This window comes from Telopea speciosissima, chromosome 2 (genome assembly GCF_018873765.1).
Source record: "Telopea speciosissima isolate NSW1024214 ecotype Mountain lineage chromosome 2, Tspe_v1, whole genome shotgun sequence".
Classification (NCBI taxonomy): domain Eukaryota; kingdom Viridiplantae; phylum Streptophyta; class Magnoliopsida; order Proteales; family Proteaceae; genus Telopea; species Telopea speciosissima.
The window spans coordinates 1,538,262-1,562,714 of record NC_057917.1 but is presented as its reverse complement, the minus strand read 5'-3'; the positions used below and the strand labels follow the sequence as shown (position 1 = coordinate 1,562,714).

Here is a 24,453-nt window from a genome sequence, read left to right as displayed (position 1 = left end):
AATCGGAAAATAGCTTCTCCATGAAGTGGGATAAGACTATGTAGATTATGACCTTCTTCAAACCTTGGAATGACAGCCTTGTGTAGACGTGCATTGGGTACATCCTTTTTCTATGGACCTAATGTTAAGAAACGAATCATACTATGATGTAAAAAATAATGAAAATTACAAACCATTACACAATGAAGACAAAAATTTACGTGGTTCGACAAGATTACCTACGTCCATGGTGAGATGAGATTTGTTTCATTATGAATGGAGAATAGGATTGCAATTGCTGGTCCTCACACCTTTCTCAGATTTCGTTACAAAAAAAACATCCTCACTGTATACTTCATATTCATAGTGAAATCCTATATAACAATTTTATTGAAATACCCTTATATAATTGATTTTTCAGAATCAACCCACAAACTGAGTGACAGAATTCAAGACATATTATAAAGAAAAACGGAATACAAGCCAGTGTACCCGCAACACCTAAATCCATTGGGATAAGTAGCCGAGCCCGAAAGCTGCAGGCCGTGCTCATTGGTGCCGTGTACATGGAACATTCCAGGAGAACGTAACTTTTTATGGCTTTCCCTCTTTGGTGATGTGAGAGGGAACGAGATGCCAAATATTGTTGAACCAATCGTGGCAAAACCAAAACTCAAAACGTCTATTAAGAAGAGGAACCTTGAAAAACAATAAATAATCTCAAAACGGCGTGGCCATTTCAGTAATTTTATATATTAAGGTGTAGTTATATGTTAGATCATCTATCTCCTTCTTACTTAAAGTAAGCCCTAAACCATTACACGAGAGAATGACGTGGCAGATATTATAGCAGCGATATTTAGGGCACGAGAAAATCTTTCCTTTTTTTTCCCTCTCTCTCTCCTTTAAGCGTAGACCAACATGGAAATTAATTAAAACGCAATTCCTACCAAAAATATTAAAACGCAACGCAACAGAGTAACGGAAAAAGAAAAAATGGAAAATTATGAGAAGATATGAAGTTGGTTCAGTAATAAAACCCTAAAAGGGTTCTGGCAAGAACAAATCTTCCCCGGGGTTCGATCTCTGCTGTCAGCCGTTGAATTTAACGGTCTCGATCTCATCAGTTCGTGTGCTTTATCATCCCATCCTCAGACCACAGTTTTCCTCTTCTCGTCTTTCGGTTTTGTTTCTTTGTGGCGTTAGTGTGCGTTTGTTGTTGTCAGTAATTACTAAGTTGCTGCAGTAGTTGTTGCTAAATTTTGTTTTTGCGTCGGTGTCATCGTCGTCTTTGCTTTCTCTGGTCACTGCTAAAGCAGCGATTTTTAACAGTAGAAGGGCGGAAATGATCGCTGATCGTCGATTTTATCGATGTAATAATGGCGAAGCTGTGTCTTTTCTATCCGATCTCCCGATTTTTGATTGAATTCTTAGTTACCAGTCATTGTTTTTCTTTTGTTCGATTTTCGATTCGTTCAGCTTTAGCTTTAGATTGTAGGTTATGAGTCGGAAATGAACTCGTTAGCTAATTTGCGAGTCAATGATCCGATTTTTTCTTCTTATAAGCTTAAAATGAGCTATTAGCTGCTGATAAGTATTGTATTGTTGGCTGTCGAGCTGTTCAAGTTGCAGTTTTTCGAACTGCTTTAGGGTTTTTTCCCCAAACCTTTTCGTCGTTCTATTTTGATTGTGGAATGGTCACTGAGAGCCCTCTTAAAATGTTGTCTGACATGGGGATGCGACCGATGATCGGGAGCAACGATGGATCGTTTGGAGAGGATTTTGCGATGGAGTTAGGCCTCTTGCTTCGGGAGCAACGACGGCAGGAGGCAAACGATATGGAGAGGGAGCTCAATCTCTACAGGAGTGGTTCTGCTCCTCCGACCGTTCAGGGCTCCTTGACCGCTGTTGGAGGTCTGCTCGGACATGTCGGGGGCGCGTCGCTTTCAGATTTTGCTGGAAGCAAGAGCGCCAACGGATTCTCCGAGGAACAATTCCGTTCTGATCCAGCTTACCTTTCTTATTACTACTCTAACTTGAACCTGAACCCCCGGCTACCGCCACCTTTGCTATCTAAGGAAGATTGGCGATTTGCACAGAGGCTTCAAGGCGGAAGTTCAGTGATAGGAGGAACTGGAGATAGAAGGAAGGTGAATCGAGCTGATGAAGGGGGAAATAGATCGCTCTTCTCATTACAGCCTGGGTTTAATTCGCAGACAGAAGAAAACGAGGTTGACCAGAGGAATCCACAGGCATCTACGGAGTGGGGTGGTGATGGGCTGATTGGATTGTCGGGATTAGAACTAGGGAGCAGACAGAAGAGCCTTGTGGATATTTTTCAGGTGACGCTCGTTGATACTTTTTTTGTACTGCGCTCAAAAGTTTTGTTCCTGTTTTTGCAAAGCAAGAAAACATGTTTTTTGTTTCCTTCCCTTCTTTCTTTTCTCTCTTTGTAGGATCACCATGGATGTTTAGTGCTTTGTTATGCTATGTTTTTCTTTATGCATTATTGGCAAATTAAGTCAATAGAAAAAAAAAAAAAAAGTCATTAGATTTGGTTTCTACTATTTTCTTTCCCAGTAATAGTGTATTATGCTAATATAAGCTTCATTTTGTCTTCTACATTCATATCTCTGGTGTTGGGGATGATTGTTTTTGCTACCATTACTTATATAGAACTATAGTCAGTGGAATTAAGGCAGACGACAAGAAGTTACCTTTTTTTGGCTTTTAATTCCTGTTCTCAACTGCTTTTATTATTATTATTTTTGGTCACTATGAGGGCGCTGTCTTTCATCAACCATCAACAATCAACAATCCTCTGTCTTTACCTATTGGCTGATCTAGCTGCCCGTAAAATCCTATTTCCGCTTACGTTCCTTCTATAGTTATATTGTCATCTTTGGTAGTTTTCCTCAGTATCGCAGCTCAGTAAATTTTCTCTGAAACCTGGTTATTGTTTGTTTTTTGGTTCCTTTACCTCCGAAATAGACCTTTATTCCTCCAAGTGTTTTGCCTGTTCTCATCATTCTTTATCTGAAAAGGAGCTGTAAGAAGAAAAAGCATTTGCATCGATCTAATTCGGGGGATTAGGATTCTACTGATAGATGGCATAGTTGACTCATCTAGTAAAAATCTTTACGAGTTCTTAAAGATTTTTTTGACATCATGCAAGGACAGGCATCTAGCAATAAGGATGGATAATTAAGCTAAATATGCTTGTTGATGGTAAGGTATCAATGTGGCTCTTCCCCTTGAACCCGCAGGCAGATAAGGAAATTGGATGTATTAAAAAGGAACTATGATGGAAATAACGGCCAAATTAAGCTGTCAAATATGATGTATTGTACCTAGAGTAGAGTATTTTCTTTTCTGCTTGAATTCTTGTACTCTGTGATGCTGTCATATTTTTACTATTCAGATTGCAAAAAGGAAAGGATATGCTCCAATTTTCCTTCTCAAGGATGTTCCAGTCATAGTTGTCAAGGCGTCACCTAGGCGTTCAAGCACCTTGGTCTCCTAGGTGCATTGTTGGTGTCGCCTTGCATGCAGGCCCCCTGCAACGTCTTGGGTCACCTAGACACCATGACAACTATGGTTTTGGTTTCCAAATAAAATTTCTATTAATAGTTTGAGTAAAGTAACTTGTGATAATCTCAAAGAAGCCAAAAACAAGCAAGTAATATTGTTTTGATGAATAAAACAAATCAAGAACATCAAACACATGCTCCCAAGATTCTGCAAATGGATTGATACTCACAAGGTGATCTTGTCAACTTTGAGCTGTGTCAACTAACATAAAAAGTTCCAGCTGACATTAATCCAGAAAGAGATGCTGCTCCTAGGGCAATTTAGTTTGCTTTGTTTCTTCTTGTGGAAGTTATTGAAAGAGCTTCACAGTGCATGAGGCTCCCTCTATTTTAGGATCTGAGAGGGGCAAATGTATGCAGCCTTACCCCATACTTCGCAGGAGAGGCTGTTTCCAAGTTTTGAACCTGCAACCCACAGGTTGCAATAGTGCAACTTAACCGTTGCGCCAAGGCTTGTCCACTTTCAAAGGTTATAGCTTATTCTGGCGAAAGAGAGAAAATTTTGTAGTGAAATATTTATTTTTTCATGGACCCACAACCTGGTGTTAGGCTTTGGAAGCTAGAAAATTTTGCCTGTTGTACACATCTTAAGGATTTATCTTTCATGGTAAGTTATAACATTTGTGTGTGTTTAGAAGGTAGATGGTGAGCAACTCACCTAGTTCCCTTCTTACACTGATAAGGTTGGAAGCTATTCAATGTTTTTCCTCTTAGGTTTTGGTCCTATCTTACTCTTGTGAAATGTGGTTGAAACCATGGAACATTAAAGCACAATTCTTTAATATTAAATACCGTTTTTTAAAAAAAAAAAAAAAACCTGTGAACTATGTTCTTCTGCTTCTTCTGGTGGAGTAAGAGATTATTTTTAATGCAGGATGATCTGGGACGTGCAACACCTGTCCTTGGCCACCCTTCTCGCCCTGCCAGCCGTAATGCCTTTGATGACACTGTGGAGGGGCTAGGTTCTGCTGAATCCCAGTTGGCTCATTTGCACCACGAATTAGCTGCTGTAGATGCTTTGCGGTCTGGTGCAAATGTTCAGAGCATGTCTGGGGCCCAAAATATTGGTGCGTCAAATTCTCATAGTTTTGCGTCTGCTTTAGGTACCTCATCAAGAAGTACAACTCCTGATCCTCAGCTTGTTGGTAGGGCTCCTAGTCCTTGCCTTCCACCTGTTGGAGGGGGGTGGATCAGTGCAACAGATAAGAGAAATGGCAGTGGTCATAACTCATTCAATGGTGTTCCATCTAGTATGAGTGATTCTGCCGATCTTGTAGCTGCTTTGTCAGGAATGAGCCTGTCAACAAATGGTGTGTTAGATGAAGATAATCATGGGCGAACACAGGTTCCACATGGTATTGATGATCATCATGGTTTACTATTCAATCTGCAAGGTGGTCCGAACAGTATTAAGCAGAACCCATACTTGAGAAGATCTGAGTCTGGGCATTTACATCTGCCTTCCATTCCTCAGGCAGCCAAAGGGTCGTTTCCTGATTTGGGTAGAAGCAATGGGACTGGGATGGACTTGAAGAACTCTTCGGTGATAGCTGATGCACAAGCTGAGCTGCATAAACCTTCTGTGTCCTCTGCTTACTCATACATGAATGGTCCCTCCACCCCCATTCTTAATAGTGCAGGAGGTTCTCCTTCACACTATCAGAATGTAGATGGCACAAATTCTGCATTTGCAAATTATGGTTTGGGTGGTTATCCCATCAATCCAGCATTGTCATCCATGATCACGGGTCAGCTTGGCAGTGGTAATTTGCCTCCATTATTTGAAAATGTTGCTGCTGCATCTGCTATGGCAGCCCCTGGCATGGACTCTAGAGCATTTGGGGGAGGTTTGCCTTCTGGAACAAATTTGACCAATGCAGCAGAATTGCAAAATCTCAACAGGATGGGGAGTCAAGTGCCCCTTGTGGATCCATTGTATCTTCAGTACTTAAGGACAGCTGAGTATGCTGCCTCACAGGTTGGAGCTCTTAATGACCCTTCTATTGAGAGAAACTACCTTGGGAATTCATATGTAGATTTACTTGGCCTCCAGAAAGCTTATCTTGGGGCATTGCTCTCACCCCAGAAATCACAGTATGGAACTCCCTTCCTTGGTAAATCTGCCAACCAGAATCCTGGCTACTATGGAAACCCTCCTTTTGGTCTTGGCATGTCATATCCTGGAAGCCCGTTAGCAAATCTGGTTCTTCCCAACTCTCCTGTTGGACCTAGTAGCCCTATTAGGCATGACCGAAACATGCGTTTTCCTCCTGGGCTGAGAAACTTAGGTGGGGGTGTCATTGGATCCTGGCACGCGGAAGCTGCTGGGAACATGGATGAGAGCTTTGCATCCTCACTTTTGGAGGAATTTAAGAGCAACAAAACCAAATGCTTTGAGCTTTCAGAAATTGCAGGTTATGTTGTTGAATTCAGGTATATGCTGCTTTATCTTTTCCATCTCCATTATTAATTAAAATTTCTAGCTATATTCAGGAATATCAGAATTGAATTCTTCTATCCTACATCCTTTATGAGCAGTGCTGATCAGTATGGGAGCCGATTTATACAACAAAAACTTGAAACAGCGACAACGGAAGAGAAAAACATGGTTTTCCAGGAAATCATTCCCCAAGCGCTCTCTTTGATGACTGATGTTTTTGGCAACTATGTTATTCAAAAGGTATCTTTAATTCTCTATTACGTAATCCTCATTTACACTTTTGTCAAGAATTTCTCATATATTTATGTGCATTTGTTTGAGAAACGTGCATGTATTTTCAGTTCTTTTGGGAGTTCTATGAATACCTTACAATTGTAGTTTCTCTTCAGTTTTTTGAGCATGGAACTGCATCTCAGAGAAGAGAGCTGGCAAACCAGCTCAGTGGGCATGTTTTGACCCTTAGTCTTCAAATGTATGGTTGTCGAGTGATACAAAAGGTACCTTTTCTCTTCTCACTAAAGTAACCCAGATGTTCCTCATCATCCTCTTATTTTTTTAAGAAGTTTCACATATCTCCATTCATAGTTGTCGAGGCATCACTGCCTGGGTGCCCAGGTGCTTTCCTGGGTCCAAGGTGACAGCACCCCGACACTCCATGAGTTTACATTGTTTTATTTATTTTTTGATGAACATGCTCATATTTTTTATTATATGCTTTGTTTATTCTGTTGGTTTTTTCATATTAGTTAATTATAAGCGTAATTATATCATATTGCATTGATATGGCTTCTATGTTACATGAGCACAATTATATAACATTATCATTGCTATATTTCATAAGGTCATATATTGCATGGCTAGGGCGCCTAGGTGGGTGCCTTGTCATCTAGGTGCCCCCTCCAACGCCTTGTGTTGCCTAGTTGCTGTGACAATCGTGCCTCCATGCTTGTGTTCAGTATTGACCTCTTAGCTTTGTAGTATTTGGCTGTGTTTGTTTGGATAGAAATGGATAGCAAAGGAAAGAAAAGAAAAAAGAATCCTGAAAAGAAAAGAAATGAGAGACAAAATTTTTTCTTAGTGTTTGTCTACCAAAAGAAAAGAAAAGTATGTTTTTCAATATTTGAATGACACAATTATATAAAAATAACAAACATTGTGCAAATCGCTTCCATCTCTTCTCTCTACCCATTTTTAAAAAAAAAATCATATTCTCTCATTTCACTGTCACAAGTCCCAAATCATAATCTTCTTCATTTTTATCTCCAATCGTTCTGGTGCACACTAACCTTCATTGAAAGCCTTCGCATCTTGCGCATCTCCAACGGCAACCAGAATATCTCCCTCCTCTCTCTCTCTCAGACTCTCGTCATCACTCTCTCTTTCCCCCTTTGTTTTCGCGGCTGTCAGAATCAGAGAGAATTGAATAGAGAGGTCTACGAAGCTGGGGTTAGGATTAGATAGAAGGGAATGCTGAAGGTTGAATGAGTAGAGAGAAGGGACCGCGAGGTCTACAGAGCCATGATGAACAGCCACTCAACCTACACCTCCTTCAGATTGAGATCAGATGGTGTAGGTGCAATGGGCCTAAATGAAACTATGTTTCCAACTGGCGCATGATGATAGGGGTTGGGAAATCATGAAGGGGAAGTTGCCACCTAGGATGTGCGCTTAGGATCCTCAAAAGGAGGCTTGTCAAAGATTCGGGTAAAGGTCAGGTTGTGGAAGTGGTAAGGTGTTAGTCTCTCACCCCATCCGGTTCAACCAGGTTTTTTACGGATTCTAAAGTTTGAATGCTTTCCTAAGGGGATAAGTCCCAAACCCACATGTATGACTATGTTTAGCTAGCAAGGGGCACCTTATACTGAATCTTACATTAACAGTAATCATACTTAGACATGTCTAATTAATATATGTAAAAAATGCTATACTAGTCATGCTTTGTCTATTATTAATTAACTGATCCTAAGCGATTTTAATTCTAAACACACATTTCAAATGTTAGGTTATATAATGCTCCTTTGTACTAAGCTACATTGCACTACTAGAACTGAATATACCTAACCTCGACCCTTAATGAGGACTGAAAGGGGATGGCCCCTTCGCTACAAACACGAACTCCTCGGGACAATTTGGTCTCCCAGCTCAGAGAAAGGCCAATTCTTTCTCATAGGCGTTGGTCTTCTTCTCTTTGGCTTGCTTAGCTTGCCTGGCTATCTTTGTCTTGTTTTCTGTGTCTGGAAATGAAAAGAGGATGACCTATGTATAGGGCCTAGGGGGAGCCCTAGTGGGGGAGGGGGGCTTAGGCTGCCAAAAGGGGGAAAAGGGCAAAAAACCCGATTCTGGTGTTTCTTCTGGTGCCACAAAGTGCTGGCGATGAGTGTTTGTTGAGGCCGCAAACCATTCCGCGAGAATAAGCCTGAGAAGCCCACATGGCAACCCCCAATTGGTCGATCTTGGCTTTTTCTGTCCGAGGGGCGTAACTTTCAATTTGTTCGTCCGTTTTTGAAGTGTGTTATACCGTTTCGAAGCGCGTATCAAGTACTATCCAATGTTGTAAGAATCGTGGCTGAATTCGGCTGAGAACTTTGTTGGAAAAGTGCAACAAGCAGCCAAGCCTGCTTGGCTTGGTGGGGAGCGAACCAGTGGCTATTTTGCACTATTCTTGCACCATTGGCTAATGTCCGCCTTTTTATGACGGGAACACTTATCATCGTCTGAAAACCAGCTGAGAAAGTCAAAGTATTAATCATTAAATAAGTGATGCTTGCCGGTTTCTCTTTCTGATCAAGCATCAAGCTGCGATTTCTCGCCTCATAACGGTTACACCACCCACATCCAGTCTTCTCTCTCCTCGCACATATTACGGTTGTCCATTAAAAGAACGAGTCAGTTTTCTTGTCATTTCTCGACTCAAAGGTGGGATTTTTTTCTTTCAAAATGCCGAAATCTTGAGTTGATTTCAAATTTCAAACTCGGGATTTTCTCGTCACCCCTGGAGACAACCAAAATCCGAGAAAAGTGCAGAACGATAGAAAACCGTACAGAATCTGTGCGGTTTTCTTTTCGTTTCCTTTTATTTATGTTTCTTCCAAATACGTCCTTTGTTCTTAAAATTTGAACTTTTGTGTGCTGAAGAAAGTTTTGGTTGGATATTGAACAATATCTTTGGTCTCCACCCGCCAAGTAAAAATGACAATTGCTAATTCTAAAGCTTGTGTGGCACTTGAAACCAACTGAAAGCCGTTTGCACAGACTGCAGAAGAAAGAAACTCTCTTTTCGGATGAGCTCTTCAATCCGAGCAACAATGGCTCGCATACAATGCTCTTTGCAAGACTCGAAAAACTTAATTATCTCATCTCGTCAAAGCTCATGAGAAGATGATGAGCCGAATCCTATGAGCAACAGCTGGTATTATAAATCCCAATGCCAAGCCAGAGTGTAACCCTTGGCCAGCTAGTCCATATAGGAAAAGAAGGCCAGTGAAGAGGCAAGCCACCCTTCAAAATACATACAGCCGAAGCACAAAGCCGAGCTGGGATTAGTAGCATTTCCATGTGTCATACATTATCGAATAGCCGAACTGGTATCTCGCGCCAGAATTCATGCATTAAGTACTGACTCTTGCCCTGCCCAATAACAAGAATTGGGAGTAAGACTTTTCCATAACTGACCTTGCTGAGAATGGTCGCTCGCTGTTTGGTCTTTGTATTCATAGGTCGAGGCTATTTCAAGCCCTGTAAATATTTTTTTTTGCTTGCAACTACGAAACAAGGGATGGCTAGCCGCTGCAACAAATCAATTTCTGCCAAGGAAGTTGAGATAAAGATGTGAAATTCTTTTATTTAGATGTTTCACGCGTAGCGGAGATTTTCTTGAGGAATTTGGGATTAAGAGTTTCATTTTGTACATCAAACATAAGCTGGGCAACACACTGGGCAACACACTGGCATTCTTATGAAGTTAGAAGGGCTTCACCAGCTTCTTGTCTGCGATTCACGTCCTTCTTTGGAATTGAATTTCTCTCTCATAAGTAATGTAGAGCTGGATCATTAAGGACCTAGCCCTAGGCAGGATCTTGAAGAAAATTTTAATGCTGGTTTGGTCTTCAAAACTGGGCAACAATTGATGAACTTGTAGCAGATCACACATGTGAAGATAGGATAGAAAAAGGGTAATTTGGTTTGAGCCTCTCATTCTCTTCCAGGTCTCTCACCCACGGCCTCTCATCATACCTATCTTTCACATGAGCTGTCTCACACAGCCATTGATGGCTTTAATCAAGCTCATTCTGTTTTCTCAAACTCGACTTTTCTGGTTATCAGCCTATTCCTTTATTTATAATTCTAACTTATTACATCCTATGTCTCAAAACAAAGATCTAATTAAAATCATGGAACTAAAACTTGCAAGATCTCAGCTTTTTCAAAGGTTGAGACGAGATGGCAGCCGAGTTAAAAAATTACAATATCTCGATCGAAATCTCGGGTCGAGATCTCGACCTGACCCAGATTTCGACCCTTTTTTTCTTTAAAGACTTCCAGAACTCTACAGATCTCGTTGAGTTTTCTGTCGAGTTCTACTGAGACTGCCATTTTGGTATACAAACACCTATCTATGCAAACCTTGGTATACAGACACAGGACAGACACTTATTTATGCCTAATAGCATTTAAGTAAATGTTTGTATTTCATTTGCTTAAGATATTATTCATAAATAAGCAAATACCCCCTATTTTAATCCAAGAAAAATAGTTAAAAAAAAAAATTTCAAAAGGAAAAAAAGTCAACCCCCTAGTTCAATCACAAAAATTGGATTTTCGGCAGTAGGTGCAATTTTCAACTTTCTAATGCTGGGGTTTTCTCAATTCTAAAAATTCCATAAATCTTAATACGGTAAAACATTGCTAAAAACCAATAGTGCGGTAAAATATGCATTTGTTTTGATGTTCAAAAAATATTTTCATTCAAAGCGATTTTGACACCATTTGCGCACATCAAATTAAGTTTGACTAGTACATAATTCTTTCAATATAAATCAGATTTAAGCAATATTGGACTTGTTGGAAAGCTTTCAACGAAGAATCTTGATCACCAAATCTCCTCCCAATAGGGCTGAACGATATCTCATAATGTGCTGGAAATAAGTGCTCGATATAATAGGAAATATGATAGAAAATATCTCCTTAAATAACCGATTGATCTCCTCTTTAATTCTGGAAGTAAATTCACTTTAATTCTGGAAATAAATCCACTTTAATTTTGGAAGTAAATCCATTTTAATTTTGCTGGACGATAGGGGGATGAACCTGGACTGGTTCTTGCTCCATCGAACCTACAAAGAACCAGCCCACATCATCAGACCAGGCTGCCTCCCACAGTAGTTGAATCCCAAACAATACTGGGCTGTTTTGGGGGCTTTTTCCTATGGCTACACATGGAACTTTGATCTACATCAGCTCTCCTCATATTGATACAAAACTTGTCCATGAGTTTAGTGGAACTACCAAATTAGACTTGATGAATCTTCAATTGGAAGTAGAATGCAACAACCGTCAATTTTGACTACCGCCTCTACTTATCTCTGATGCCAAAATTGATGGAGAGGTTGGTTGGAACTTGGAACAACTCTAAAACCCTCCCGGATAGGATCCCAAGTCAAAACGTCACTCAGATAGAAACCCAAAAACTGACTGAGAACTCAATTCCTCAGAATAACACCAAATTCTAGGAAACAATAGTTAAAGGGAAGGATAAGAAATTAAGAACCCTTCAAAAGATGGGAATGATCTGATGAACGGTTTGGGAGTAATTTAGGAAACAATGGTCTCACGGGCGGAGATCACATGAACAGTAAAACTCAAATTAAATTCATTCCACCCAATTGGTCTGAAATTCGGATCAAACTTCAACTTCAATAGTTTAAGTAAAAGCCCTAAAGTTCCAACACAAACCAAAGGCTGGAATAAAAGTAATTTTGAAAATCCAAATATCTGAAGTAGAGAAAACTGAGAAAAGATAACTTTTGGTAATAATCAAACCAGAAATCAGTAATCAGAACAAAGATCAGAGTAGAGATTAACCTTCCAATTAAGCAATCCTAGTAGTGATAGGACTGACAAATCACATGCAGCGACAATGACAGAAAACAAAAGTTTACTTGAGTATTGATGGAGAAGAAGAACGAAGAAGAAGGTATGACTAAGCATCCCACCTAGCCTCGACTGGAATCCCACTAGCCATTAATGGTATCCTACCACAAAGCACTGCATCTCACAGCCATCTAAGTTTGACAGACTCGAGCCAAAATCTCATCAATCAAATTCGTGTAGAAGGCTGTAACCCCTTACAAACTTATATAGAGGACTGAAAAACAGACTCAAATACTAAAAAGGAAAGGCCTAACCCAATCGTTAACTAATAAGGTAACATTAACTGACTAGGAAACTAAAATAATGAAAGAAACCGACTCAAGACAGGACTCTATCTAAACTAATGAAGTAAATCCCCTTTGCCTTAGCTTAGCAAGCATCTTCGTTAGTTGCCCTTTTTTTTCTTCTTCCTGTTCTAGACTTATCTAGCCTGGCCGAAGTCAGTGTTGTAGTTTTTTCCTTCTCTCTCTTCTCTTAGTAAAGTAGGTTAAAGTCACACTTTTGGCTTGAAAAAGCTGGGCATAGTGAAGACTATCTATTGGGCCTTGTAGCAAGTCATCAACAGGCAATTAGGCAGCATCCTGCAGATGTTTATAGTACATTAATCTCTCTCTCATGTTTGCACTGCATAGAGACTTTTGGAAATGAAAGGTGCAGAGAGTTTGAAAGGTACATGCTTCAATTATTCCCCGTACTAACCAAAGTGATTTAGATAAAGTTCCTAAGGCTGTTATTTCCAGTTTTTACATATTACAGTCCATGTCAGGTTTTTGTCAGTGTTCTGATCCTTGTTTAACTTGCATCTAGAGCTTATCACTGAACATCTCGGTTGTATTTCTTATCATTATTTAACTTACATCTAGAGCTTTTCACTGAACATCTCAGTTGTATTTACATGCTTTGTTTTGAATTCAGGCAATAGAAGTTGTAGATTTGGACCAACAGACTAAAATGGTTGCAGAGCTTGATGGTCATATCATGCGTTGTGTACGTGACCAAAACGGGAATCATGTCATCCAGAAGTGTATTGAATGCATACCTCAAGATGCTATTCAGTTTATCATTACTTCTTTCTATGATCAAGTAGTTACACTTTCCACCCATCCCTATGGCTGTCGTGTAATACAGGTTGAGGAACTATTTCTTTTAAATTATTGTTCTTTATTTTTAACCTTTAGGAGCTTAATCTAATATAACCGACTTAATGACTAAATCACATGTCTTTAATATTGCAGAGAGTACTGGAGCACTGCAATGACCCAAAAACACAGCAAATCATGATGGAAGAGATTTTGCAATCTGTTTGCATGTTGGCTCAGGACCAATATGGAAATTATGTTGTCCAGGTTCGTTGTCTTTTTAGAAGCTTTCCAATCCTCTGGACATGGTTTCATAATACGTTGCAGCTAGTGCATGGAGTTGATGTGAACAATGCGCTCTGTTCTGTTTATGAGAATAATGGACTTTATCACCCTTGTCATTTATCTCACCCTTCTCCCCATTTTCTCATGAGGCTTCTGTTCTTACGGGATTGAATAATAATCTCCTTTTGATTGTCTAACCATTTGTTTAGTTTGCTAGACCAAATTCAACTTCTTCTTCTGCTGGAAAAATAAAAAAGAATTCTCTACCATTGCAAAAGAGTTTTGTAGTGTAAAACAGCCTACCTAAATTTCCCTAAATTTCTAGCTATTGGCTAGTTTTTACTAAATTTAGACCCTTCATTTTACACAAGAGCAAAATATGGTTCCAAATCTCGCTGAAATCTTGACGAAATTTCGCTTTTTCGACAAGGCCTAGATTAAACAGGAGGCGAATTACGGAATTGGCACAATTTCGGTCGAAATATCGGTATTTCCCCAAGATTGCAGTCATTTTGGTAATGTCTATATTGTAGACAAAAATGCTCTGTTTCGGATGAAAATTTTGGTTATTTTTGGCTGTTTTCCCCCCTAAATGGCCAACTGAAACTCAAGGCAAAAAGCCGAAATTTCGGTCATTTCGGTAAATTTCAGTCAGGCCAAAACAAGATCGAAACCCTAGTTTCACTGTTTCGGTTCACTTGATTTGCTCTGTTCTAGGGTCTGGAGCTTTTGTACTCCCAAGCAAGAAAATGGGCTTTGCCTTCAGTAGCTCAAGCACCTTGAGGCACCTGTTGTCTATGCATGTGTTTCGTACAGTATTAATCTAACTCGGTTGAGTCTTGATACTTATTTTGGAGCTTTCTCTCCCATTCCTTCTCGTTAGTTCCTTAAAAGGCTTACGAAACACGCCATTTTTTTGGAACTTGATTTCCCATTAACTAATCTCTGATAGGCAACTTTTGATTTCAGACAACAGGTCTCAACTGCCAGGTTTTCTTATTCTTTTACTTATTTTTGAACATCTTCAATTTCTATTACCTTCTGAAATCTTTTTATCAATTAGTGGTTGAACATTCGTAATTTTTTAACCAACCAAATGTACTCTATGATTTTTATGATGCTACTACCAGTCTACCACGCCCTTACATCACAAATACTTGCATTTATTATAATTTCCGATATATATTGTTTATTTATTATTTGTATCTGCTGTTTAGTCTTTCGCTTTAACTATTGCATTCTCTGTTGCAGCATGTACTGGAGCATGGAAAACCACATGAGCGTTCTATTATAATAACGAAGTTAGCTGGCCAGATAGTTCAAATGAGTCAGCAGAAGTTTGCCTCTAATGTTGTGGAAAAGTGCTTAACCTTTGGTGGTCCTGCGGAACGTCAGCTGTTGGTTAATGAGATGCTTGGCTCCACTGATGAGAATGAGCCTCTGCAGGTTTATGAAATTTCTGTGGTTACTTCCGGTGGATATGAGAATGTTTAGTTTCTGGGTGGTTATCATATATTATCCCCCCTTCTCTTTGCATGGATACTAGTACTATTTTTGCAGTATTCTTTGATGCTTTAGCTTGGAGTTTTTTCATGATTTCTCATATCAAGAGACTGCTTATGATAAGGTCAATATCTTTTCCTTTTTGTTAATATAAACCAAGATAAAAGGATTGGTTTTAAGAGGGCGGACCTTGGTACAGCGGTAAGGTTGCTCTGGGGGTCCAAGTCGGGAAACAGCCTCTCCGCAAAGTGGGGGTAAGACTGCGTACATTATGACCCTCCCCTGATCCCACAGTGGCGGGAGCCTTGTGCACTTGTTACTCTCTTTTTAAGAGGATGGGTTTTATGACAAACACTGTATATGTTGAATCTAATTTAGGACAATGAAGTAGGTAATATTGAAGGTTTTCCTGTGCCTTCACTGTTTTTGATTGTTTCAGATACATGAATATTGTTTTTTTGAAGACACATCATGGAACCTCAATTTAAATTTATTTCTATTTATTCATTGCATCATGCAAATTGAAGCTTATTAGTTTTGGAAATAAGCAGTGGCCATTTCTAAATAATTTGTTTCTTAGGATTTAGATAGCTCATTTAGATCCTAGGAAATGTTATGATGAAACAATCCAGCTTCAAGTAGTTGATCTTAAACACAGTTTAAATCAAATATAAGGCGCTGGGTACAAGTTGAGTTGGAGATGGACTGAAGCCCAAAGCTGAGAAGCAGAACCCAATATGATCCATTGACCCATGAATAAATATGAGTTTGAAATATCCATCGGGTTAACCTTAATGAATTCTGGTAGGGTTGGGTTAGCGTATTTTGCTGGATTTGCTGTATTGTATTAGGTAGAAGTAGTTGACAATTATTTGTATTAGGCTGAAGATCAAGTCATTTCACATGGTTAAGCTCTTTTTATTTTTTAATGTATAACAAATTTTCTTAGAGAAAAGAGAAATAGGATACAAGACATCAGCTAGAGTACAACACATAGGAGTAGCACTCCTAACCCAAGAACATTGCTACTTTCATGTGTCATAACAGCACAGTGTCCCACAGCACAAACAAGGATGCACAATTTCTTGCTTGCGTGGGTGTTTCCCTGTGAGGGGGGAACGCTCCCCTACCGATGCATTTTTACATCCCAAATCTTTGGCAGATTGCTTAACCCTGTTCATCTTCGGCACAAGAGTGCTCAATCAAGTGAGCTATTACAAAGTGGATTAAAGCTCAAATAGGTGCATGGGCTATAATAGACTGATGAAAATGAAAAGGGGCCAAGAAAGGAAGAGGAAAGATTCACAATGGACTTGGCTGTGTTTGGCAAGCTCTTAAGGCTCCGCTCGTGTGTGTGTGTTAGGGGGGTGGTTACTTGTAATAAACATTTTTGTCTAATAAGAGGGAGGTGGCTTCTTCCTCAGGTGTCAACCATCCAGGAAACTCGTGCATACTTTTGAGCTTTTAGACTTCTCTGGTTCTGTAGCCTTTTAAAGTAAATAATGCATACAGTTCTCCCTATGGATTGGGGGATTCCTGGTCTAATCCCTCTCCATTTATTACAAATTTGTTGCTAAGAGAGACAGGGTTGAAATGGTATAGTTAACAAGTCATATATTTGTTTTTTTTTCCCTTAGGCTCCCAATTTATTATCTGAAGTTGCCAAATGAACAATGTGTTTCGCATGTTGAACAAACCTGAGGAGGTGGGTATCCTGTCCTGATCCACACTATGGTATTCACATGATCCCCTATTTCCCTTCAGCAATCATATTGTAGAAACCCACCCCTTTTAGAGTTAAATCCAGAGTAGTACTTGGCAATAGAATCTCAGTTCTTGCCTATTCGCCCTACCCAATTGGGGAACCGGAAAGAGAGCTCTAAGAGTCTAAGTACAGAGTCTCGAAAGCATCCCTAATCACTCTTCTTATACCTGATGGGCCTGGATTCAATTAGCACCCATCAAAGTTAAGCTTGACATAATCTTGCTTGATTTAATGACCTGGGGCCATCATGGCACAAATAGCTGCTTGGAACATTTTTCAGAAGACTATCAGTAGCTCCCCCATCAGGACACTCTAAACCCAACCTTTTGCATAACATATTCATCTCCTAACAGTCCTGCATCACACTCTACCCCGGTGGGTACTTGTGATAAAAAATTTTCCAATGTACCTTGTGTACCAAATGTCCTGAAGAAAGACTATATCCATCTGGAACATCGTCGGGGTGTTGCTCGAGACTTTTGAGACAAAGGAAAAATAGTGAATCAAGTGATCAATGAATTCTCAGTTCACATTGCTCATTACACAGATATGAGGATATTGGCTACTATGTGCAACCTTTCTTGAAATAACCTGCGGCTTGGACTTCTTGCTTAGTGATTTGGCATTTGTTTTTTTGATTCCAGGTCATATGTCTGGACTCTGGATCAGGTTGAGCTTGGAGAATTCCCTTCTCAAATCCCTGTCCAGGGAAGTTGGCTAAGTTTGCATGAGACCATTTATTTCCAGTATAATGCGTCCTCCTGCACTGACCAGTTAAACTAGATACATCAACTAGAAAGAGCCAATTTAGTTTGAAATTTATAGTTAGGTTTCGGAATGGTTAGTACTTAAAATTTCGGCTTAAATGAGAAGGTCAGAGCTAGGAATTGGATAATCATCTTTGACAAGTTCATTGGCTACTTGGTAAGAATCATATGAATTATGGGAAAACAAGAAAAGCTGCACCCAAGGGAACTATGGTCCATGTTAATGGCTATTGCTGAGAGTGCAGATAGACAATCTTGTAGTTAGTACACATCATTAAATGTGATGAAACTGGATCCTTTTGTTAATTTTTTTTCTTTCAATTTGTTTCGGCAAAATTTGAATTTGTAACTTGCCACAATCATTGTAAAACTATCTTATATGTAAAAGAGAATAAGGAGAGAAGAGAGAGATGAGGGTAAGAGAAATCATGGGGGAGAGAGAATGCAACTCACTTTTAAAAATCAAAACAACTCTATTCCATAATTCCAAATCGTGGGTGAGGTCTAGCCTCTTACATGTATTTATACAACATAAAAAAGACATAAAATAGAAGTCTAACTAACCTAAGCTTCTTACTTGACCCAAACAATTAAATAATAAAAGAAATAACAGCTTAAATAGATAATGAACCCTTCCATATCTAGACTCTTTAGAAAGAGTCCTAAACTTACTCAAAGCTAATCTTTATCTCCTCTAAACAAAGTCTCACAAATAAGATAAACTTTGTGTAATAAGTTAGCTTCCTAACTAATAGCTAATGGGCCCCACTACTAATTTTAACTACCTAATTAAAATAATAATTTCCTTTACCCCCCTTTGGACCTAAAATTTGGGCCTTATAATTAAGCCCATTACAAATAAAAACAATTAAAACAAAAGCCCATAACTATATACCATCAAAACAAGGCCCAAAATAAAAGATCAAACCACATCGAATGCTGATGATCATACTCCTGCATTACATTCAATAGCAGTCTTCAGTCTTTTCCATTTTGTGCATTATTCCCTGATTGGTAGATAATTGCATTATGGGCTAAATCATTAAAATTCTTCAATTCTGAACCTTGAAATTTGCATTGAAAGCTTGGTGTAAATTAAGACACACCAAGTCAGGACAGTGTATAGTTGAGGATTCGGTTTTAGAATCTTGTGGCTGCTTCTTGAGCTAATGGTACAAGTTACTTGAGATGCAATTAAGTTTTTTTCCCCCCTCCTGTTTAAAACAAAGACTAGTTCAAATGGTGCTCAGTGACTTCATAATGCTTTTTACTGTCTGCTTTGTTCCCCTGCCTTACTGTTCATAGTATCTTTTCCCTTGTTTGTTTTGATTCCAGGCAATGATGAAAGATCAGTTTGCAAACTATGTTGTACAGAAAGTGCTGGAGACTTCTGATGACCAGCAACGTGAATTGATTCTATCACGAATAAAGGTTCACTTGAATGCCCTGAAGAAGTACACTTACGGGAAGCATATAGTTGCACGTGTAGAGAAGCTTGTTGTCGCTGGGGGTACCATTGCTTTGCCTTCTACTGTATTATCTTCTTTTTCCCCCCTTTTAGTTCTCATTCTAGCATAGTTGGCAAACTTTTGTTTGTTCGAGTTTGCTCTGTCCTGCTCTGTATGCTGGGAAATTATTGTGGCAATGATCCTTTGAAACATATGTTGGTTTTGTATACCAAGTCTACCAACCAACAAGAGATGCTTTGCACAATTAATCTTGACTACTTACTGGATGGGCACTTCATGGGTGATCCCCAGCCCCAGGCATTTTTGGGACTGAATAATTGCTATCATATAGCCTGTGACTTACTTTCCCTCATTTGGTAACGTGAGAATGCTTCCATTGGTTGGGCATGGTTCCAAGATGTGGCCATTGGTTGAGTAGTCTTGATTCATGAGCTCATACACAAAATATTGTAAGGACCGTATTTTATTTTATCTTGTTCTTTTCTTGACATGTTCATCACATATGCGATGATATCTGTGTGCAATTGACTTTGTTGGATCACACTATTAAAGAAGTTTAAATGATTATGTTGCAGCATCTAATGTTTATTCGGCATGGAAATAGCTCTCTAATTTGGATTTATTATTTGCAGAGAGGAGAATTGGTATTCAATCTCCATACCCCGCTTAGATGGCATCTGAAAGTTGTTGTACAGCTAACTGAGGCTAGTGTGAGCTCTCTCTCTCTCTCTCTCTCTGTCCTCAATCCCCAACTTCTCCCGTTGTCCAGCTATTGCTCTGTCTATTTAGAAGATACAGGCTGATTGGAAATAAAATTGTCGCTTGTACTTAAAACTGTACATTGTGTAGTTTGAGGATATACCTAGATTCAGGCAAGCTGAGGCTCAGATGAATACATCTGATGCCCATGCGGAGGAGATAAAATGAGTGTACAAGTTTTTTAAGGGTGTAAAGAGTTGAAAAAGAAAAAGGAGGTAGTGAATATGTTAACTTGACTGTACAAATGTCACCATGTGGAGAGCCTTCAGTGTTAGGTGAGGCCAGAAATTTTCTTTTAATTTATGGGACAGATTTTTTCCCCCTCTTTATTGGAGCACAATTTTCTTTAGTTGTTCAGTCCTGTATTTGAAGACTTGGCTGGCATGGTTAATTTTTTAAATTTTTTCTTAAGCATTTGGATTGTTATGCATTTATTTGATTTACTTTTGTTCTCTTTTTGTGCTGCGTTTGGAATGATTTTAATCTGCAATGTGATGATTGGTTATCAATTTATGGTAGTTTTATGTGCTTGTAAGCTCTATTATATGCTTATCAAACTGGTTTTAATTTATGTCTCCAGTTGTGACAACTACCTGCTGTTAAAGCTTGGTTTTGATTTATTTCATTGAAGCTTGTCGAAAGTTGAAAAGCTTGCCCATGTATGATATTTGGAGTACCTCCTGCCTTTTTTGTTTCCTTGTGTTTTTTTTCAATTGGGGATGGGGGGAGGGAGAGGGAGTTTGGATATGTGCAGGGGTGGGGGTGAGCTGGTGAGTGGTGCTGAGAAGTTACATTAGTGTTGCGAGAAGCCTAATGATGCAGTTTCGGTAGACATTGATCCTGTATGGACTATGGAGGCCAAGACACAAACTTGGGTGGCCCATAATGTGTTGGTGTTAGGACAATAGGCTTAAATTAAGCTTTAGGTAGTTATATTATAGGTTGGGCCTTTAATTTCTTGGGTTTCATTGTAGTGAGCCTGATTTATGCCCATAAAGTGGGGGTAAAGTTAGGACACGGGATTACTAGTAAGTGTTTGAGTTAGATTAGGATGCTTAATTCAAGTCAATATATATTAAATCAGTATAAGAGATTGATTTAGAGTCCTTTTATGAGTCGATTTAAGAATTTTAGAACGTTTTTTATATTTAATACTCCCCCATCAATTAAACATGATTTGAGTAATGGAATTTGAGTTTTTCAAGAGTTTTGATGTTGTTTAGGTATGCAAAAGAGATTGAAGTTCCATATTTGATCTCCGCCCTCCTAGTTGTGTTCATCTCTAAGATCAGGTGTTGTCTTTCCTTTCTACTCTATTATTCTGATTCTTTATAATTTCATCTGTGATTTCTTCTAATTATCTTTTCTCTTCATATCAATTTACAGTTTTGATTCTGTTCTTAGCATAAAATTCAATCTTTCTCGGTTCTTGAATACTTAATCCAACTAGGAATTTTCTGAAACCTCAAATCCAACCATTCAATTACACTTCCATACTTAGCAATTGAGCCTCGTGCACTGGGTACGCCCTACTACAGTGTGATTTCAGTTTAATTGATTTTCTAGCTCTATTTTCTAAGTCTGATCTCAGAATTCTGATTATCATTAGGCTTGTTATTTGATTCTGAAATCAATCTCTACTCTTGTTTGTCTGAACCCCCCCCCCCCCCCCCCAATCGGATTTAGGAATTCCTTCAAGTAGGAATCTCCAACTCCTTAGAATCTGATCAGTGGGTCAAGCCTGATTTTTGTTTTTATATTCTAAGTTAGAGATATGGAGATCAACTTTGGAGACAAGAGGCTTTAAGATTAGTAGATCAAAGACGGAGTATATGATTTGTAACTTTTGTCAAACTATGATGGAAGATGACATGGTGAAAATTGAGGAGAGAGAGATACCGCCAAGTAGCTATTTTAGATATTTGGGGGTCTATTATGCACAAAGGTGATATAGATGATGATGTTTCACAAAGAATTAAAGTGGGATGGATGAAGTGGAGCGGTGCGACCGGAGTATTGTGTGACCGACACATTCCTTTAAAGCTTAAAAGGAAAGTTCTACTGGACTGTTGTCCGACTAGCTATGATGTATGGGGCGGAGTGTTGAGCAGTTAAGAAGTGCCATGTAGCGAAGCTATGTGTTGTAGAGATGAGGATGTTAAGATGGATGTGCGGCAAAACTAGGAAGGTTAAAGTGAGGAACGAATATATTAGAGCTGAGGTGGGAGTTGCCCCAATCAGCGACAAGCTCTGAGAATGTCGTTTGAGGTGGTTTGGCCATGTGCAACGAAGGCTTGGGGACGCCCCAAGTTAGGAGGAGTGATCTGATTCCGATTGAAGGAGCTAAAAGAGCTATGGGTAGGCCTAAAATGACCATAGGTGAAGTTGTGAAGAATGACATGTATAGTTTGGGTCTTGTGCCAAGTATGATCTCAGATAGAGCCTAGTAGAGGGCACGGATCCATGTTGTCGACACCATGTAGCTGAGATTTACCTGATTTCCTAGGCTGTCGTCTTTTCTCTTGCTTTCACTTTTCATTTTCCATTTCTCACTTTTCTTATCTCATTTGTTCATTTTTATTCTTCATTCCTCTTACTTTCCTTTCCCTTTGTGAGGACCTCGATTTTTCCTACTTTGTTTTGAACGAATCCTTGTAACCGACCCCATTTAATTGGGATAAGGCTGAGTTGTTGTATCCTCCCATCCAATTAGAGCATTTGATCAGAATTTTGGCTGAATCTGTTCCTTGATTCTCTGTCATTAAAACTCTTTTGGAGACTGGTTTCATTCGTTAGCGGTGATAATGTCTCTAGCTGATCTCCTAGTAGATCTCACTGGTTTGAGATTCAGACTGCCTTACTTAGAAGGAACAAAATCCTGTCCTACACACTATTGGAAAATGGTTGGATTGTGCGGATTATTTGGTGTACTTTCCTAGAGTTTATTTTTTTGTGGCATTTAGCTTGTGAGAAGAAATACGTTTTCAGTTTTTTTTTTTATGTAAATGGATGATGCATGTGGTAAGGTGAAACGTCAGCTGGTGGCAAGGGTCTTCGACGAGCGGTTATGCATTTTGAGTCCTCATGTCTACTTATCCAGCTTTGGTTGCAGTGTAGTACTTCTCATCTTTCGCTTTGTTCCAACACATTTAGCTGAATCATCACTTGGTATTGGATTCATATTTCTGGATCGTATAATAACGGATGTATTACATTAGGTTGAAATGGTGGTGGATTTGTTGCCCTCTAGCATAAACTAATGAGTAAAATGGTCCTGGATAAAAACTCATGGGTGGAATGAAATTTTGTAAGAGAATTTGTGCATAAGTAATTCATAATCCCTCGTGAGGGAAGAAAGTGAGACTAGTCATTTGAACAAGTTCATGTTAGCTTCTTTTATTCCTTTTTGGCAAGAGCCACCATAGAACATAAATAGATTGGTGGCCGAAAAAGAAAGGCATTACTAGAAAAGACACATGTTGATGAGTACTTGAAAGAGATTCATTGTTTTGTTGGGGTGTATACAAAATTGGTGTTTAGGCAGCCAATGATCTATCCATGTTTGCCCTCCCAGCTAGGATATGATAAACTAGGTTTCTGTCCACATGCATTATAGTATAGTCATTCAAATGTTTCATAAGATGTTTCAGCTAAATGTAGAGTCCTCAAACCATAGATGATGTAACATTTGTGCACAAATGCAATCTAACCTAATGTTCCTTTCCCCCTTTGTATTTTTGGTGATGGAACATTTTGAAGCTGTTTGGTATACATTCTCTAGAATAGATTGTGTATAAAACTCTATTTTTTTGCTTCAGAATGCTTTTAGACTCGGGAAACTATCCTGAGAATGCATAACTAAATCTGTGTGCAAAAATCAAGATGAAAATTTTCATATTGTGGGTCATACAGTGCTTTTAGACTCGGGAATCTATCCTTAGAATGCATAACACAACAATTTTGTTCAAAAATCAAGATGAAAAATCTTCATATTGTGGTTCATACAGTTGAGATCAACCATCGAATGTGACTAGTAATCTATCCAAACAATTTACTGTCCATCTGAAAGTTCAAATGTCAAATCATGCCCATATTGGCTTAAATTGTAGGGAGTGGAAAAATAATTCTTATCAGAACTCCTCCTTAGAAGTGAATGTTGGTTGATGTGATAAAATAGCAGACTTGGCATTGAGAATAGAGATTTAAATTCAAGGAGTAGGAGTTCCGTATTGGACTATATGGTCTCCCCCACCCTAACCTGGGGTTTAAAGAATACGGTTTCGGGATCAGGATTGGTCCATGCGAATGATTGTGTCGCTATCGGCCTGGATAGGTCTGGACTGGCCTTTTAGGGGTTTTCTGTACAAGAATCGGAAGAGCCAGATCAATTCGAATTAGAATCTGTCTTCTGATTTATTTCACAAAATCCAATAAAAAACTATAGGCTCCGTTTGTTTTGGCGTAAAATTTTATTTCGTAAATGTAAATGTAAAATTCACATTGTTGAAAAATTTTTTAATGTTTGTTTCCATCTAAAAACAAACTTTGGAAATTTAGAATACTGTTCAACATTTGAAATTTTTTGAAGTAAAATTTTTCTAGGTAAATTTTTACGCTGAAACAAACGAGCCTAAGGGATAGTGCAATAGTCATCTTTCATCTTCCAA

General features: G+C 38.9%; 1 protein-coding gene across 1 annotated transcript; it reads left to right on the top strand.

Moving 5' to 3' along the window:
* The first annotated feature begins 1,246 nt into the window (after positions 1 to 1,246).
* On the top strand, positions 1,247 to 20,200 carry LOC122651321 (pumilio homolog 1-like). The gene is made up of 9 exons (XM_043844669.1): positions 1,247 to 2,321; positions 4,444 to 6,002; positions 6,108 to 6,249; positions 6,399 to 6,506; positions 13,075 to 13,287; positions 13,395 to 13,505; positions 14,775 to 14,969; positions 18,894 to 19,068; positions 19,660 to 20,200. Exons 1-9 carry the CDS (start codon positions 1,674 to 1,676, stop codon positions 19,695 to 19,697), a joined length of 3,189 nt encoding a protein of 1,062 aa, XP_043700604.1. The 5' UTR covers positions 1,247 to 1,673; the 3' UTR covers positions 19,698 to 20,200.
* The last annotated feature ends 4,253 nt before the right edge of the window (positions 20,201 to 24,453 follow it).